The 18,812-nt window shown below is 40.8% G+C and overlaps 1 protein-coding gene across 4 annotated transcripts in view; it reads right to left on the bottom strand.

Moving 5' to 3' along the window:
* dst (dystonin) overlaps window positions 1–18,812 on the bottom strand; it is a 536,191-nt gene that overhangs the window by 314,446 nt on the left and 202,933 nt on the right. For 2 of the 4 annotated variants that reach the window (XM_048596444.1, XM_048596443.1), the window contains 4 exons: window positions 10,288–10,454; window positions 673–785; window positions 353–459; window positions 92–211 (listed from right to left, as the gene is read on the bottom strand). In XM_048596444.1, the coding sequence (XP_048452401.1) occupies window positions 92–211; window positions 353–459; window positions 673–785; window positions 10,288–10,454 (507 nt within the window). The remainder of the gene's footprint in view (window positions 1–91; window positions 212–352; window positions 460–672; window positions 786–10,287; window positions 10,455–18,812) is intronic. The other 2 variants (XM_048596445.1, XM_048596446.1) reach the window with 1 other exon arrangement.

Genomic DNA, 18,812 nt, shown 5'->3' with positions numbered 1-18,812 from the left:
AATTAGGTCAGACCAATTAAGACATCAAGCAATAAAAATATTCCACTTTCCATTTTAGGAAATCGAGCGTTTTCATCCCACAACACCTTACCTTAAGTTCTGCAGGATTGTTCGAATAGCTCCGATCGGACATGACTGTCACATGATGCTTGATCCATTGCATGAGGTAGTTCACCATATTCTGGTATTCAATCCACTTGACATCAACATCCTAGCAGAAGGCCAGACAAGTTGAAAAAAGTCATTCCAATTCAAGAAGCAGTTATATCATATTTAAAAGCAAACATTTATACGGACTATCAGAATGAAACGATCATCATCTAATGAGTGAGAATACATTGTGAATCCTTACATTTGCATGGATGCCTTCACCGCCTTCTGGGACTTTGGGAAAAACATCGTAGAGTGACGAAACGTATGTAATCACAGACTTCTCATCAGGGGATGAAACATTAATATCTAAGGAAAGAATAGGGATCACTTCACTTGACCATCAACTCAGCCATGAAATATTCAGAACACTCCTCATGTTGCAGTTGGTTGTATCAGAGATTACATCAAGAAATAGACTGCACAACTAAACATTCTTCTGATCGTAAAGAACATTACTTATTTTTCCTTAACTCTCAAAGTGACAGGAGATCACGTTTACAAAATTCCCAACAAGTTTACCTTCTGGGTCCAACAGCCTTGTGACACCAAGCTTTTCAGCTACACCAAAGGCTTGTTCCAAATTGCTCACGTTACTCTGAACAGCTACTTGACTCATATCTACCAGGTCCGGCCTGCAAGTCAAAACAAGCCATTAGACGATGATCAGACAGCTTTGAGTAATGGCAATTTTTGTATTTAATGTGCAGAAGTGAACTCAAGAATCCAATCAGGATGGCAAAGAGGGGACATGAGGAAACACCAACAGGCAAGATCAAGGAGAATCTCAAGATATCCTACAAGTATTTCAAGAGGAGTAGAATAACCAAGTAAAGAGTAGGATCAATTAGTGAGCAATGGGAAAAGCGTGCATGTGGAGCCTGTGGGCATTGGAAAAGTGTTAATTGAGTTCTTGCGTTCTACAAAAAGACAGCTGATGCTGGATCATTTGTTAATTTTAAATCTGAGATAGATACATTATTGTATCTAAATAAGCAAAGGATTTAGGGATAAGGGCCAAAGGCAGGTGTATGGGATTAGGTCACAGATCAGTTATGATCTACTTGAATAGTGAAACAGGCTTGAGGGCTGAATGGCCTACTCCTGTTCCTACTGAATTCACATCTGCCTTCACTCTAGAGAAGGAAGATGTAGGTACAGAATTTGGGAAGGTCATCTGTGAGGTTCTTGGGAAGGCTGAAACTGGGAGTGAAGACATACTGGAAGTTGTGGTGGGTTTAAAAACAGACAAATCCCCAGGTCTGAATGAACTGTATCCCAAGCTGTTGGGGCAGATGTTGAAGCAAATCACAGGTGCCTTGACCCAAAATTTTAATTCTTCTCTGGCCACAGGGAGGTACCAGATAGCTAATGTGCTTCAACTTTTCAAGAAGGGTGGTAGAGGCATACAAAGCAAAAACAGGAAGGCAGATTAATATTTTAATCGTGGCAGTTTAGGAAAAAGGTGAGGTGCAATGAGACCTGGATATCATGGTGGAACAGTCACTGAAGGTTGGCATGCAGGTGCAGCAGGCAGTAAGGAAAGCTAATGGCATGCTGGCTTTCATAGCGAGAGGATTTGAGAATAGGAATACAGATGTGATGCTGCAATTATACAGGGCCTGGTGAGGCCACAACTTGAGCATTTTGTCAGAGATAGTAAGAACTGCCAATGCTGGAGTCGGAGATCACACAGTGTGGAACTGGAGGAACACAGCAGGCCAGGCAGCATCAGAGGAGCAGGAAAGCTGACATTTCGGGCCAGGACCCTTCTTCAGTATTTTGTGCAGTTTTGGTCTCCGAGTCTGAGGAAGGACATTCTAGCTATTAAGGGAGTCCAGCAAATGTTCACCAGACTGATGCCTGGGATAGCAGGACTGACGTATGAGGAAAAACTGGATTGACTGGGCTTATATTTGCTGGAATTTTGAATAAGGAGGGGGGGAATCTCATGGAAACATATAAAATCCTGATGGCACTGGGCAGGCTTGATGCGGGAAAGATGTTCCCAATGTTGGGGAAGTCCAGAACTAGGGGTCACAGCCTAAGAATAAGCATAAGCCATTCAGGACTGAGATGAGGAAGAAATTCTTCACTCAGAGTTGTGAACCTGCGGAATTCTCTCTCACAGAAAGCTGTTTGGGCCAGTTCATTAGACATATTAAAGAGGGAGCTGGATATGGCCCTTGCGGCTAAAGGGATCAAGAGGTATAGGGAGAGGGTGGGAATGCAATACAGATATTGCATGATCAACCATGATTGTATTGAACGGTGGTGCACGTTCGAAGGGCCAAATGGCCTACCCCTGCACCTATTTTTTATGTTTCTATGTTTATCTACCAGTTAATCTCACATCAATGGCAGGGAAGCTACTGGAGAAAATGCGGAAGGAGAGAAAATTAATCACTATCCAGAGAGGCGAGGTTTAATGAGGAATAGTCAGCCCACCTTTGTTAGAGGGATGTCATGCCCAAGAAATCTGGTTGAATTTTTAAAGCATGTGACCAAGCATATAGATGAAGGTAGGGCAGTTGATGCAGTTTATATGGATTTCAGCAAAGCCTTTGACAAGGTCCCATAGGGGAAACTGATAACGAAGGTAAAAACACATGGGTCAAAGGTAACTTGGCAAGTTAGATCCAAAACTGGCTTAGTGGCAGGAGACAGCATGGTGGTAAAAGGCTGTTTGTGTGACTGGAGGCTAGTATCCAGCCACATACTACAGGGATCAATGCTGGTCCATTATTGTTTGAGATATGTATAGATGACATAGATGAGAATGTGGTCGGTGTGTGAGGATACACTATGTACGTTTATGGATGACATTATTATTGGCTAGGAGGCTGACAGTGAGGAAGGTCTTAGGTTTCAGGATGATATAAAATGATTGGTCAGATGGACAGATCAGTGGCTAACTGAATTTAACCCTGATAAGTGTGACACGATGGACTTTAGATGAAGTAACAAGACAAAGTAGTACTCAATGAATGGCAGGACACTCAGAAGCTCAGAGGAACAGAGGGATCTTGGGTGGTCAACCGCAGATCCCTAAAGATATCACGGCAGGTTAATAAGGATTTAAGAAGGCAAAAGCAATACTTGCTTTATCAAGGCACAGATTTTAAGAGTAGGGAGGTTATGTTGTGCAGCTATTCAGGACTTTGGTTAGCTCACAGCTGGTGTACGGTGAGCAGTTCTGGTCACCTCACTGTAGGAAGATTGTAACCCTACTGCAGGGGTGCAGAGGAGACTCACCAAGATGTTGCTTGAGATGGAGCATTTCACCTATGAAGAGACGATGGATAAGCTCGGATTATTTTAATCAGGGGCAGAGAAGTTTGAGGGGGGTTCCTGATTGAGGCATGGACAGGGTGTATTGATAGCAGCTGTTGCCATTAGTTGAAGTGTCAGTAACAGGGGCACACTTATAAGATGAAAGGGAGGAGGTTTAGAGAGTTGTTCAGGAGAAATGTTTCACCCAGAGGGTGATGGAATGCACTGCATGGAGGGTAGTTCAGATGGGAAACCTCAATCTTTAAAAAGTACTTGGATAAGCACTTGCTGTGTCATAACAATCAAGGCTATGGGCCAAGTGCTGGAAAGTGGGATGAGTGTAGATTTAGCATAGTTTTGGCAGTACAGACTCAGTGGGCTGAAGGGCCTCTCATGTTCTGTATGGTTATGTGAAAATGAGCACAAATACTGTCGATAAATCAAGGCTATGATTCTGAAAAGCATGAATAGAATCTGGGCGATAACTGAAAGATTCTCAACCTTTTCCCAGAATTTACTATTGTCCTGAACAAACAGATTAAAGGATCATTGTTAACGCAGTCCAGATGTAGCTGTTGTCGTACTTCAGTTACCAGCTTTTAACTCTGCCTTTCATTATTTCACAATCTATTAAACACTTGCTGTTTAGATACCTCTCAAAATCTTTCATCATGTTGTATGATTTAGCAATGGGAAAGAGAACGTGTCAATCAAAACATCATCATTTTGGGCTCAACATGAAAGAAACACCGTGAGAGACAGACGGTGTGAATTTGAAAAAGTGCCCTAACAAGCATGTACAGTGGGTGTGCAACTGTGGGAGAGCGAATAGGGTACAAATGTGAGAGGTACAGAAAGTGAGGCTGTGACTATGTGAGAGGCAGCATGAGGGTGAGAGAGAGAGAGAGAGAAAAAAATGTGAGGGGCCTATTGGCAGCGGCTATAATGAGGATTCTGATTATAAAAATGTTAGTATACACATTTACACAACTCCAGAACTTCAACTGGACTCCAGACCAGTTCAAGGAAGATTCTATATCCAGAGCAATGTCTGAAGACAGAGATCCCCATGTTGTCCTGTAACAAAACTTTGATTAAATTGGATTTATGCTCTCTGGAGCTTACAAAAATGAGAGGTGCTCTTGCTGAAACAGAAGATTTGAAAAGGCTTGATAGTCATGAGAACAGACTGTTTCCACTGTTTGTGGAATCTAAAGCACAGGGACACAGTCTCAGGATAAGGGATTGATCACTTAGAACTGAGATGAGGAGAAATAACTTCACTCAAAGGGTTGTAAATTTTCAGTGATCAGTACTCCAGGAGGTTGTGAATGCTCCATAGGTGTATGGACTACTCTGCTGCTGTTTTGTGCTGCACTGTCTACATTCTCCACGTTTGCTGATTACCAGAAACTCAGTTTGGATCAGCCACAAATGGTAGAGGCTGGCAATTCTCTGGCGAGTAACACAACATCTGACTCTCCAAACTCTTTTAAACCATCTACAAGGGACAGGTCAGGAACACGATGGACTATCTGTTAGGATAAATGCACTATCAAGAAACCCAAAAAACTTTAGCACATTGATTAAAACATCTTCAATTGTTTAAATATCCACAAATTGGCCATAGTACTATCTACAAAATTTACCACAGAGTCAGTAAAAGCTTCTTCAATCACATCTCCCAGACAACTTCCTTTCACAATCCTGGAGTGTTGCGCTTTTGGAGATACAATCTTTCATGTTAATCCAAGGACGTGTCCGCACTCTCAGGCAATTGTAGAAGATCCTGCACCATGTTTCAAAGAACAATAAGGGAATTCTCCCTAGTGTTCTGATCATACATCACTTCCTCTTTATGGGAATAGACAGTCTGGCCATTCATTAAATTGTCATTTGTGGGAGCTCACTGTGTACAAATTAGTTGCCCGTGATTCCTACATCATAACTTCAAATACTGGCTAATAAAGTGTGTTCAGACACTCTGTGGTCACAAAAAGCATCACATAAATGCAAGTTACTTCCTTTTAACCCTCCTACTGTACACTTATGCAAGAGAAAACGTGACTACAGTGAATGGTCTCAACCAAATGGCAAGAATCAAACAGTGAATCAATATCAGTCAGTGCATTGAGTACAGGAGTTGGGATGTCATGTTGCAGCTGCACAGGACATTGGTTAGGCCACTTTTCGAATATTGTGCTCAATTCTGGTCTCCCCACTATAGGAAGGATGTTGTGAAACTCAAAAGGGTTCAGGAAAGATTTACAAGGATATTGCCAGGATTGGGGGGTCTGAGTTATAGGGAGAGGCTGAATAGGCTGGGGCTATTTTCCCTGGAACGTCAGAGGCTGAGGGGTCACCATATAGAGGTTTACAAAATCATGTAGGGCTTGGAATGGGTGAATAGCCAAGGTCTTTTCTCTGGGGTAAGGGAGTCCAAAACTAGAGGGTATAGGTTTAAGGTGAAAGGGGAAAGATTTAAAACGGACCTAAGGGACAACCTTTTCAGGCAGAGAGTGGTGCATGTATGGAATGAGCTTCCAAAAGAAGTGGTAGAGGCTGGTGCAATTACAGCATTTAAAAGGCATCTAGATGGGTATATGAATAGGAATGGTTTAGAGGGATATGGGCCAATTGTTGGCAAATGGGACTAGATTAATTTAGGATATCTGGTCAGCATGGACAAGTTGGACCAAAGGGTCTATCGCTATGCTGTACATCTCTACGATTATATAACTAAAAATGAACATTCCAAAATCTTGGCTGCTTCCACAAATTTTCACTTGATTGACCTGAAATCAAAAGCTTGAATCAGAGCTGGAAGGTCATGATCACTGAAAAGTCAATGCGTTAGTAAATGCATGTGAAACATTTCTTAATGAGCTCCATTATGGGAACTGTGGTTACAAATATTATGTACCTCCCAGGTTTAATCAGGAACCTGCTTGAACAGGCAACGAAGCAATTAGATACAAGAATAATAAATATTTGAATGCTGTGCCCAGTCAAGATTTAGGCAGGTTTGGGCATATTATAGCAAAGCAAAGAAATTCAATGAGCCTCCACCTCTCACAAAATTACAGAGAATTTCAGTTGTGTTGCACGACTGCCTTTTATAAAGGGAACATATTTAAACACCTCCTACAAATAAAATTCAATGGTTGCGGAGAAGAGATCATTCTAATAAGCAAAAGCAAAATAGAACAGGCTGAATAGAAACATAATTTATGTTCTGAAGAAGGGTCACTAGACCCAAAAGTTAACTCTGCCTTCTTGCCACAGACACTGCCACACCTGCCGAGTGTTCTGAGCAATTTCTGTTTTTGCACAGAATTTATGTATTGTTTACAATCTGAGCAAGACCCAAACTAGTGTACGGCCTCTTTTGGAAATGTTTTCAATGCTGTAATTAGGAAAGTATGACAGATAAATTGCACACTGCATGATCTTACAAACATCAAATGAGATAAATGACCAGATAATCTACTTTAGCAATGTCGATCGGGGAACAAATGACAATCACAGAATTCCCCTGCTCCCCTTCGAGTAGTTCAATGGCATATTTTAATGTTCTCCCGCAGGACAAAGAATTCCCACGGTGAGTCATTGAAGTATGGAATGGATGAAAATCCTTTGCTCATTTTGGCATCAAGGAGTCTTTTTGCAGAACTTTTGGGTGATACAATTATGAATGGCATTTCTTTCAATCTTTATATGGGCACCCAATAGGAGGGACGATGGAAGATTTGAGACAATTATACTGGGTATACAAATTAGAAAATTGGAAGAGACAGGTAAAGTTACAATTCCCACAGCTAGCATCATGACCTATCAAAGAATCAAAAACTGGGCATGAGCTTGGCAGTGGAATGATTATATTGGTGTTCACAGCATCATCAACATGGAAGCCAGCTATACTGTTCCTTCTGCCTATGCAGGTTCTTGGAAAGAATTCTACTTGTCCTGGATTGCTTATTTTTATACAACTCCCTTTTTAAAACATTATTCTGTATTTGCTTCCACTGCATTCCAGATCACAACAACTGACTAAATTTTAAAAATTACATCGCTCATCTTTAGCCTGTCCCTTCTGCTTATTGACCCCTCCGACAGTGGCAAGTTTCTTCAGTTGTTTGATCAAAACTGTTCATGATTATGAACAGATGAATTAAATCTCTGCTTATCCTGCTCTGCTCCAGGGAGAAAAAACCCACCTTCCTATTCTGTCCAAGTAACTAAAGTCCCTCATCCCTGATATATTCTATTAAGTGCCCTCTCTAAGGATCTGACATATGTCCTCAGGTACTGTGTCCTGAAATGAACACAATATTCCCCCCTAACCAGTCAATTATAACTGCAAGTTTTCCTTCATTTGTTCACAAACCATGATTCAAAGACATAAACTGCACTGGAACACTATACAGTTGCTTTTGTGACCTTAACATGGAAGAAATACCCAAACATTTCAGTCACAAAACAAATAAATTTTTGTTTGCAAAACGCTTTCATGTAGGCTTGATGTGATTTTTCAAACATTCATCAAAGTGAAGAATGCTAACACTTGGACAATGCTGACTTTGAGCACACCCAGTTGAAAGTTCCAAGGTAAGTCGTAACTGATCTAAACATGAAGCATATTGCACTTTTAATCACTCCATCTACACATGAAGGAAATCATCAGATCATTTATCTCCCATTTATTTATTTACTTTATCGGCAAAGAGAATACAGGTTAAAGAGAAAATGAATGAATGCTTTCCCAAGTAAGAGGCAGAGAGAAAGTGAGACAGATCAGTGGGAAAAATGAACTGAAACCACTGCAAGATTTCCTTGTACAATAAACTGGATGAATTTCTGCTGGGAGATAGGATTCAGGGCTACCAGCTGCAGAACTACATCAAGAAATGTAATGGAAGGTTTGGAACAATTCTAAGGATGAGCCAATGGCTGTCTTCGACACAAAATGTGACAATATTGGTCTATGTCACCGATGCATCATTTCAACGTTTGTATGTGGCATTTTAATGAGATTAATCCCTGGCACTCATTTCTTGTGGGTCTTGCATCAGGTGAAAACTGTATCATCAGTGCACACACCCAGGCACAAACAATTATTTCAACTGCAATCATACTAACAACATCAATCCTAAGATCTACAAGTTACCCAACCATGATAATTTTACATTCACAATGGTTGTTTCTGTAATGAATGGGTGGACCCAATTTATGAAGTTCTATCCTATCCCAATCACACTTTCAAAACATAGAAGATAGATGCTGAAAGAATGTTTTCCCTTCAGGGACTGGTTTTTACTAGGAGACTCTGGAGAAGAGCCATATTGGATTCGAAACATCAACTCTGTCTCTCTCTCTCTCCACAGATGCTGCCAGACCTGCTGAGTTTCTGCAGCACTTTCTGTTTTTATTTCAATTTCCAACATCCACAATATTTTGATTTTACTGAGCTATGATACAGAGTATAAACATAAAGGGATCTTCCATTTAAAATAAAGATAAGGAGCATGATTTTCTTTCAGAAGGTTGCGAGTCTTTAGAATTCTCTTTCTCAGAAATATGTTGAGTCAGGATCATCAAATAATTTTAAAGTCCTTTGAGCTTTCCTTTGAAGAATCGTGCACATATCCTTTGACACAAATATACCGAAAACAGAGAAAAATATACAAATTTCAGTTCATGAATAGTTTTTCTGGGATTGGGGGGGCTCATTTTTTCAACACAAAAGGACATAAAAGTACTCCTTTCATTCTGTCTCTAAGGTGGAAGACAGGAAAAAGGTCAGAACTGGAAGAAAGCAGAGATCTTGAGGGGGTTTGTTTGTAGGTTACAAAGTTTGGCAGTGTGGCCACTGAGGAATTTGAAAACAAAAATAAGAATTGTAAAATATACGGTGCTGATGGACCAACTTTCAATACCAGTCAGCAGGCAAAGGGTTATGGGTAAATAGGATGTGGTGCAAATTATGGTATGGTCATTAGAGTTTTGGGTCAACAGTTGTAGAGCGTGTATCAGTGGGGTAACATTTGAAGGACAGTTATCATTGTATCATAAGGTTAAGCTTGACAGTGGAGTCAATCCAGAATAAGAATAATGAACTGAGGAAGATCTGACACAAAATGGAGCAAGAGCAAAGCTGGATACGATAGACTGGAACAGAAGGTCGGTGGGGAAACAGTAGATACGGAGGAAATATTGAAGAAATATTTAGATATTCACGTGCTACCACTTGCTCTAGGACAATGAGTCAAGAGATGGAAAATGGGATTTGTGTAGTCAGATAAGATTTTCTAGATCTCAGCTGGAGTACTGTGTACAATTCTGGGTAGCACACTCTAGGAAGGAATTGAATGCACTGAGGAGAGTGCAGAAGTCAGTTAGGAGAATGGTTTCAGGAGTGCAAAACTTCAGTCATGAAAACAGATTGGAGAAGCGGAGACTGAGAGAAGTCTAAGAGGAGATTTGACAGAAGTTTCCAAAATCATGAGGGGATTGAACATGGTAAATAGGGAGAAACTATTCTCTCACATGAAAAAAAAAATCAAGAATGACAGACAACAGAAGAAACAAACAAAATGAGGGAAAAAAAAATACTTTCTTCACACAGCGAGTAGTCAGGTTTTGGAACACGCTGCTGGAAGTGTAATAGAGGAAGATTCAATTGAGGCATTAAAGAGGGCATTAGATAATTACTTAAATAGAAACAATATTCAGGGTTATGGGAAAAAGGGCAAGAGATCAGTACAGTTCAAAGAACTGGTACAGACACAATAAGCTGAATTGAAACATGATAAAAACTAATCAGAGCACAGCAGTACATGTCTGCCAGATGTATGAAATTAGTACCTGTATTTATGAATGATTGCATTAAATAATCTGCCATCTCTCCAGCATGAAGTGAAGTTCTCACATCGGACTCCAGCGTAGCCCTCTGCTGCCTGTTGCGACCACAGTAACAGCTTCTCCTTGGCTGACATGTCCTCAGACTCCCCAGTAACATGGATGTCAGAGATCTGAAGAACGAAGTCTTATATTAATAAATAGCATCCACAACAAGAGTGGCAATGAATCATACACTCACTGTAGTGAAAAGTGGCAAATCCACTGCAGCCTGACAGGCAGGGAAATAAAAGTATGTTTTATGATCTACACTGAAATGCAAATACTTTAAAGCCACTTCAAACAGGTGGAATTATAGAACTTTAATGTAGATAGAGACAATAGTTTTTCTCTTGTTCACTTTCTATTACCATCAAGACTGTGCACAAATGCATAAAAACACCAAACTGACCTCAGCATTTTCAATTTAACGTAGCTTGTACATGTAACACTTGAAGAAATAAATACTAACACCAGAAAATGTTCTTGAAAACTTGATCAGTAGTTTGTGTCAAAGTTTTACAAGCACTGCTCTAAGGAACTGGCTTGGTTTTGCCATTTAGCATGTCCTAGGTAAAAACAAAAGGCAGTGACTGAAGTCCATCATGCTGATCAAAGACAACTCGATCTATGTTTTTCATTTGGATAAACCTGCTTCAAGGGAAAGGTGAATGACTAAATAAAATTGATGCCAACATGAAGCAAGAAATATTACAACCGATGACAAAATGCTTGATCACAAATTGGTTTTAAGGAGGCTCACAGAAAGAGAAAGATGAAGACAGTGAGACTGAGGTAGGCAAGATAATGAAGCATGCTTAAGTCTTAGGGCATAATTTTTTTTAATCTTAATGTAAATCTGTGCTAGATCATTGACATGCAAAGCAAAACAAAAATAAGAGAGGTGGAAAGTGAGCTCAGAAAAAGATTTCAAATGGCAGGTGTCCATAATTGAAAAGTTGCAATTCCACCAAAAGATAGAAATTTGTCATCACTGATTAATTAGTGTCGGCTTTAAACAGGTCAATTTGCATATGCACACTAACAACACACTACCTCATCATCATCCCTCTAAACACCTCCACACTCGCTGAGCTCACAAACTGTTTCCCCAACATTCAGTCCTGAATGAGCAGAAATTTCCTCCAATTAAATACCAGGAAGACTGAAGCCATCATTTTCTGTCCCCATGACAAGCTCTGTTCACCAGCCACTCTGTGCCTTGCTGAGGCTCAACCAGGCTATTGTAACCACCCCGGCACCCCACCATGTACATAAAAACTTTGAATCACTGGAACTGATTTCTCCAAAACATACAGCGGCAGTCACAATTGCCATTAATTTAAGCTATGTTTTCAAATTCATGTTTTAGCCTCATTTTTAGCAACATTGCTAAACCACGATTACCAATTGAGTACAATCTTGTCTTCTGTCGATGCAATCGTTTCTGCTAATTTTCAAAAAGCAACTGTGTTTAACTTTCCTTGCTGGTCTATAGAAGAAAGGCCTATTACCCGACAGTCAATGAGACAAGTCTGGTACAGAAACATGCAGCAGAATAATCCTCCATCCCTCAACACTCAGGCTGTTCCATGAGAGGGGTCTTCAGGGCCAAGGGTACACAACAGTCTGAAAGGGAGCTCTCACCAATTGTTATCCACATGGAATTGGGGGCTACTACTACGAAGCATGGAGGAAAATGTTTAACTAGCCCAAGCTGTTGCAGTGAGCTGTAGGCACTGTCTGAAAGGATGATGCCAGCAGATTCAACAGTAACTTTCAATAAGGCATTGGATTTATACTGTTAAAGGAAATATTCGCAGAATAATGGGGAAAAATACAGGATTGGAACTCAATTGAGAGAAAACAGACACATTGGGTCAAATGGCTGTCTTCTGTGGTATGTTCCTACAGTATGATCAGCAACAATCATTTTCCGAAAAGACTGTTCATTTCCCAATCAGAATTGTGGTTATGATGTAAATGTTGTTTGTTAAGATGTAAGGCACTGTTTTTAATTTCAACAATGCAACGCAGCAACTCATTGCCCAACCAGCTTTTCAATATTTCATGCCCTACTGTTGAAACATTGGATACTACAATTATTTTAGAGGAACTTAAATGCATAATATGGCTATATTTGGCCAAAAACAAATGCTTCACCTTGGTCTAACAGTAAAGCTATTCAGGCCAAGAACAATAGCCAGAAGCTGAGGCTTTCGAGGGTAGCATTCTGAAAACTCAGAGATTTAGGCATAAACTCCAAGCTGATACTTCCAACAATGCACTGTCACAGGAGTCCAGATAAGACATCAAACTGAAGCTATATTTTCCCTCAGGCGAACCAAAAAAAATTCCCAAGGCACTAGTTCAAAGGAGAGCAGGCAAGCTTGCTCCAGTGCCCTGACCAATGTTCATCCCGCAACTGACATCACTAAAAAGACAGGCCGTTTGTGGGAGTTTGCTATGCGCAAACTGGAGGGCAGTGCTTCCCACATGAGAACAGAGACTGGAAACAAGCTTTGCTACTTTGAGGTTGTGAAAGATGAAACATAAGTATTTTCTTTAATAAAATCCACTTACTTGGGTCTCTTCTTGCTCTGATCCTGCCTGCTGCTAGCTTTAACTAGTAAGTTTAGAACAGTACAGGCCTGAGTCAACCTAAAGTTAAAATTGCAACCAGGCATGAATGGGCCCATGCTATCCGACCCAGCCGTCTAGGGTGAGCAGCCTTTCTGAATCCAGAGAGTGGCTAGTTAAGATGCTACGCAGCAGGATGCTTCCAAAATTGATGCTAACCCAAAAACACCCCTACCTCACCCATCCCTTCCTCACAGACTGGGACAAAATCTGGACGTAACTGTACATCTGATCTTTCTTACAATAATAAATAAACTCCTTTTGAGTTGTTTCTACTGTGCTTGAAACTTTGCTTCAGATAAGAAAGGGGACTTTTCTTATCTGAAGCACAGTTTCAAGCACAGTTCCACTCCAGATCAAATATCACCTATGTCCCACTTCAATCCCAGATGTAGCTAGAATCCTCGACTCCCATACAAGTGTTCTCCACAGACAACCTAAGATATGGCAAGATGATCAGATCAATAAACGAATTTCATTTTGTAAAAGATATTTAAAAGGCATAGAGTTCAACTACTAGAGTGGGTACCAGGGAGGAAAAGACTTCAGTTATGCAGACAAACTGAGATCACTCTCTTTTGAGCAAAATTAGAAAGGACTTCGATAAAGTAAAGAAAGAGAAATTCTTATCACTGGCAGGACAGTCTATAATGAGGGAAGTCAGACTTGTGATAACCAGTGAAAGATTGGGGCGAGTAAAAGAAGGTGAACTTATTTCACACAACAAATTGTTATGTTCTACATTGCACTGCCTAAAGTTTGGCAGTAGCAGATTCAACATTAACTTCCAAAAACGAATTGGATATATATTTAACAAAGGCAAAAGAAATGACAGGATCAAATGGAAGTATAGACAGATGGACCAATTAGACCGCTTTTTCTGAGGGACAGAACAGCCACACTGAACTGAATGGCCTCTTCACGTGCTCCAAGATTCATTTAATTCTACACGTACGAGGAGTCTTTTCAATCAGAGAGTTACTCAGAGGCCGGTGCTGTGCATTTCCTGAAACAGGTTCTCACTCCCTGAAACAAATAACCAATAATGAAGAAAACTGTGGCAAAAGTTAAATTCACATAATTACAAAGGGTGCAGAAAACCTGGCGAAAAAAGGCCATTCAGCCCACTGAGTCTGCACTGATTGTCTAAAGAACATCCTACCCAGACCCAGCATCCTCCACACTATCCCGTAACCCCACATTTCCCATGGCTAATCCACCTAACCTGCACTTCTGTGGACACTGCAGGGCAATTTAGCATGGCCAATCCATGTAACCCACACATATCTGTGGGAGGAAACCCAAGGACCTGGAGGAAACCCACACAATCATGGGGAGAACATGCAAAGTGCAAGGATTCTACGCAGGGTGGTGAACGGAGCCCTCACCTGTTTCTAACTCATTTTTCACAAATTATCACATCCCACTCCACCAGCCTCCCTTTTCTTATTCACAGTCATCCTGCCCCATTCAATCGATGTCATGGCCACCCCTTTCCTACCCTGTCAGCATTTGAAAGGAAGTATTCCTTCCATGATATACTGGCCCACTCCTTTATCACCCCCAACAGCTCATCCCTCCAAAGTCACCTTCCCATGGAATCAGTGACATTTGCCCTTCGATCTCCTCCTACTCACTGTCCAAATCCTCAAACACTTCTTCCCAGTGATGCAGCAAATTATTGTGCTTCTTCCAATCTATTATATTTGCTGCTCACAATGTGGTCTCCTCTACATTACAAAGGTCACCAGACATGAACAACTTATCCACTGCCTCACATACAATCCTGCTAAATGATACCAGATTGTGTAAAAACTAAATCCACTGTCTAGACATATACCTTTACGTTGTACATTCATTAACCCCATTGTACTTTGTCACAAACCATCCATGAATCAAACCAGTTGAGTAAAGCCAACAGACTAACAAGCTCCTAGTTTCGACATTGCCAGCCATGGCTCGCCTGCCCTGGTGCCTGAAGCCACTTACTCCAGGTAAAGGTAAAAAGTAAAAGCATCATAGTCTTACCAGACCATTGGGCTGCTCTCTCAATAGTGAGAGATGACTGGAGATTTAACCAAGGGTCACCATACTTCAGGCAAGGGAAGCAATTGAGAAGGAAAGCCCTTCACGGTAATCGAAGCTGGTGTGGGAACTGAAAGGGCTGAGAGGTGGCAAATGGAGTTTAATGCGGAAAAGTGTGAGGTGATTCACTTTGGAAGGAGTAACAGGAATACAGAGTACTGGGCTAATGGTAAGATTCTTGGTAGTGTGGATGAGCAGAGAGATCTCGGTGTCCATGTGCATAGATCCCTGAAAGTTGCCACCCAGGTTGATAGCGTTGTTAAGAAGGCGTACGGTGCATTAGGTTTTATTGGTAGAGGGATTGAGTTTCGGAGCCATGAGGTCATGTTGCAGCTGTACAAAACTCTGGTGCGGTCGCACTTGGAGTATTGTGTACAGTTCTGGTCACCGCATTATAGGAAGGATGTGGAAGCATTGGAAAGGGTGCAGAGGAGATTTACCAGGATGTTGCCTGGTATGGAGGGAAGGTCTTATGAGGAAAGGCCAAGGGACTTGAGGCTGTTTTCGTTAGACAGAAGAAGGTTAAGAGGTGACTTCATAGAGACATACCAGATGATCAGAGGATTAGATAGGGTGGACAGTGGGAGCCTTTTTCCTCGGATGGTGATGGCTAGCACGAGGGGACATAGCTTTAAATTGAGGGGTGATAGATATAGGACAGATGTCAGAGGTAGGTTCTTTACTCAGAGAGTAGTAAGGGCGTGGAATGCCCTGTCTGCAAAAGTAGTAGACTCGCCAACTTTAAGGGCATTTAAATGGTCATTGGATAAACATATGGATGATAATGGAATAGTTTAGGTTAGATGGGCTTCAGATTGGTTTCACAGGTCGGCGCAACATCGAGGGCTGAAGGGCCTGTACTGCGCTGTAATGTTCTATGTTCTATGAACTCACGTCATTGACATCACTCTGCTTTACAAACTAGCCACTCATCCAACCGCCCTCCCCAGTTACCATAGGACAGTGATAGTAGGAACTGCAGATAACTTCATTTCTTCACTTCTGAAGAAGGGTCGAGGCCCGAAATGTCAGCTTTCCTGCTCCTCTGATGCTGCTTGGCCTGCTGTGTTCATCCAGCTCTACACCTTATTATCTCATTTACCATAGGATAGTGCTGGGAACAATCCAAGAGAAAAATCATAGGGGGCATACAAAAATATATCTTTCAATACTTGAGTTATTTATAAAGGTTTTAAGGATAGAAAGGAAAAGGCTGTTGGACAACCAAGTCAAGAATCATCCAAGCAATGACTACTTAATTTTTAATTAGCTTGGAATGGTAAAGCACCCTGAAGGTGGGCATGTCAAGTGAAAGTGTAGAGGCAGGATGGTTAGAGCAAGGAGGTCATGAGATGAAATTTCCAGGAATTCATCAACTGGAGTTCTCAACCTGACAAAATAAGTTCCAGTGAACTGGTTGCCAGTCAAAGTAACCAATGCAAAACTGACAGGAGGATCCAAAAGAAAAACCTGGCTTTGAATCAAAATGACAAGGAATTTCAGTTTCACAGATGTTTTGCGTAATTCCATAGTCCTTTCACAGTGATGGCTGATGAACGTCACTGTCGTAGCTGATGTAGAGAGACAGAGAGAGAGAAGGGAGAGGGGAAAGAGAGAGAGAAAGAGAGAGAGAAAGAGAGAAGGAAGGGGGGAAAAGAGAGAGAGAGGGAGAAGTGGGGGGGAAAAGAGAGAAAAAGGAGAGAGAGAGAGAGGAAGGAAAATTCTTGAGTAAGCACAAATTCAGTCTCTCAAAAGGTTGAAACTTGCTTTAACATTCCAAGAAATGATATGTCATGGTTTTGCACAAATCAGACAGCAGATCAGAAATGTAAGGGATAGGGTGTCTATCATTCTGTGAACAAATCACATATGTGAAGCCACATCATCACTTGTCTAATCCAACATAAGTAGCACTTCCCATCCGCACAGACTAGAATGTGCGCAAATATGTGACCTCAGCCAAAATGGTGTTGGAACGTGGAATCTATTTGTAGAAAACCGTACTTGGCATACAGGTTGGTTTGCCAAAATCACATGACCTAAACCATTGCTATACCTTCCTTTGTATACAGTCCATGGCAGTCGTGAAACAATAATTATGTTTAACATGGCATCTGAAATGGTGCAGCTGAAAACATTTGGATTTTCAGAGCTATACGAGAACCAGCTATGAAAGATCCAGCAAGAAAGAAAAAAAAAACAGCAGCCAGAAACTTCTTACAACTGGGCAAGTCAAAACGACCGTGTAATTTTCTCTAGTGCTGCTGTGGAAATGCAAGGAGAAAATGAGAAAATGAATTATTTCAAATCTCGACAGGAAAACTAAGTTAACTGATCAGTTAAAAACCTGAACGTATAGGATGTGTAACCCTGCTATCAGTGCTAAGGACAAGGTAACTATGGTTCCACGTTTGAGACTCTCCCACCGATGGATAATATTTCCATATTTCCTGTCAAGCTCCCTCAAAATCTTGTATGTTTCTATAAGATCACCCTTCATTCTTCTAAAGGCAAATGAATAAAGGCCTAACCTATTTAGCTGCTCTTGATAAGACAACTCCTTCATCTCAGGAACTGATCTGGTGACTATCTTTTGAACTGTCTCCAATGCCAGCATATTCTGAGGAAGGGTCACCGGACCTGAAACCTTAACTGTTTTTTCTTCACAGATGCTGCCACACCTGCTGACTTTTTCCAGCAACTTTGGTTTTTTGTTCCTGTATATTCTTTATTGTATACACAGACTAAAACTATACACAGTATACAGGTGTGGCCTCACCAACATCTTGTATAGCTGTAATAAAACTCCCTTACTTTTAAACTCCAACCCTTGAGAACAGAAAACCAATATTCCATTCACATTCCTTGCTATTTACTGCACCTGTATGCTAACTTTTATTATGTTACATGGACAAGAACATCCAGATTCCTCTGCGCTGCACTTTATGGAGTCTCTCTCCACTTAAAGTAGTCTGTCTTTTAATTTTTCCTACCAAAGTACGTGACCTCACATTTTTCTACATTAAACTCCACCTGCCAGGTTTATTTGCCCACTCATTCAACCTATCTATATCCTTTTGCAGAGTCTTTAAGTGCTCATCACATCATGCCCTCACACCTATCTTTTGTATTGTCAGCAAATGTGGAAACATTACACTCTGCCCAAGTAATTCAATTCCAAATCCTTAATATATCCCTGTACTTGAGGACACATGACAATAAAGCCCAAATCTTAATCTAAATCTAAACCTAAATCTAAATAATAAATAATTGAGGCCCTGCCACTGGTCCTTGTGTAACTCCATTAGCTACATATGTCCAACTTGAAAAAGACCCATTAATCCCAACTCTGTCTTTTGTGTGTTAACCAATTCTCAGTCCATGTTCTCACTTTAGCTACAATATCGCAAACTCCTATCTTATGCAATAATCTTTCGTGTGGCACCTTATCGAGTGTCTTCCATAAATCCAAATATGCTACATTGACTGGTTCTCCTTTATCAATTCTACTTTTTAGATCCTCAAAGAGACGATCAAATTCATCAAACAGGATTTCCCTTTTACAAGGCCATGTTGGCTCTGATGCGTTGTTATTTTTCAACGTTTGCTGTTTCTTCTTTAATAATGGGACTCTTAGCATTTTCCCAATGTCGTATGTTAGCCTAACAAGCATATATTTTTGTGCTTTCTGTCTGCCTCCGTTTTTGAACAGAAGTGTCACATTGGTGGCTTTTCAAACCATTGGAACCTAGAATATTTCAACCAAT

The sequence above is a fragment of the Rhincodon typus genome, chromosome 5, assembly GCF_021869965.1.
Source record: "Rhincodon typus isolate 14 chromosome 5, sRhiTyp1.1, whole genome shotgun sequence".
Classification (NCBI taxonomy): domain Eukaryota; kingdom Metazoa; phylum Chordata; class Chondrichthyes; order Orectolobiformes; family Rhincodontidae; genus Rhincodon; species Rhincodon typus.
This window is presented reverse-complemented; position numbering and strand designations above follow the sequence as displayed.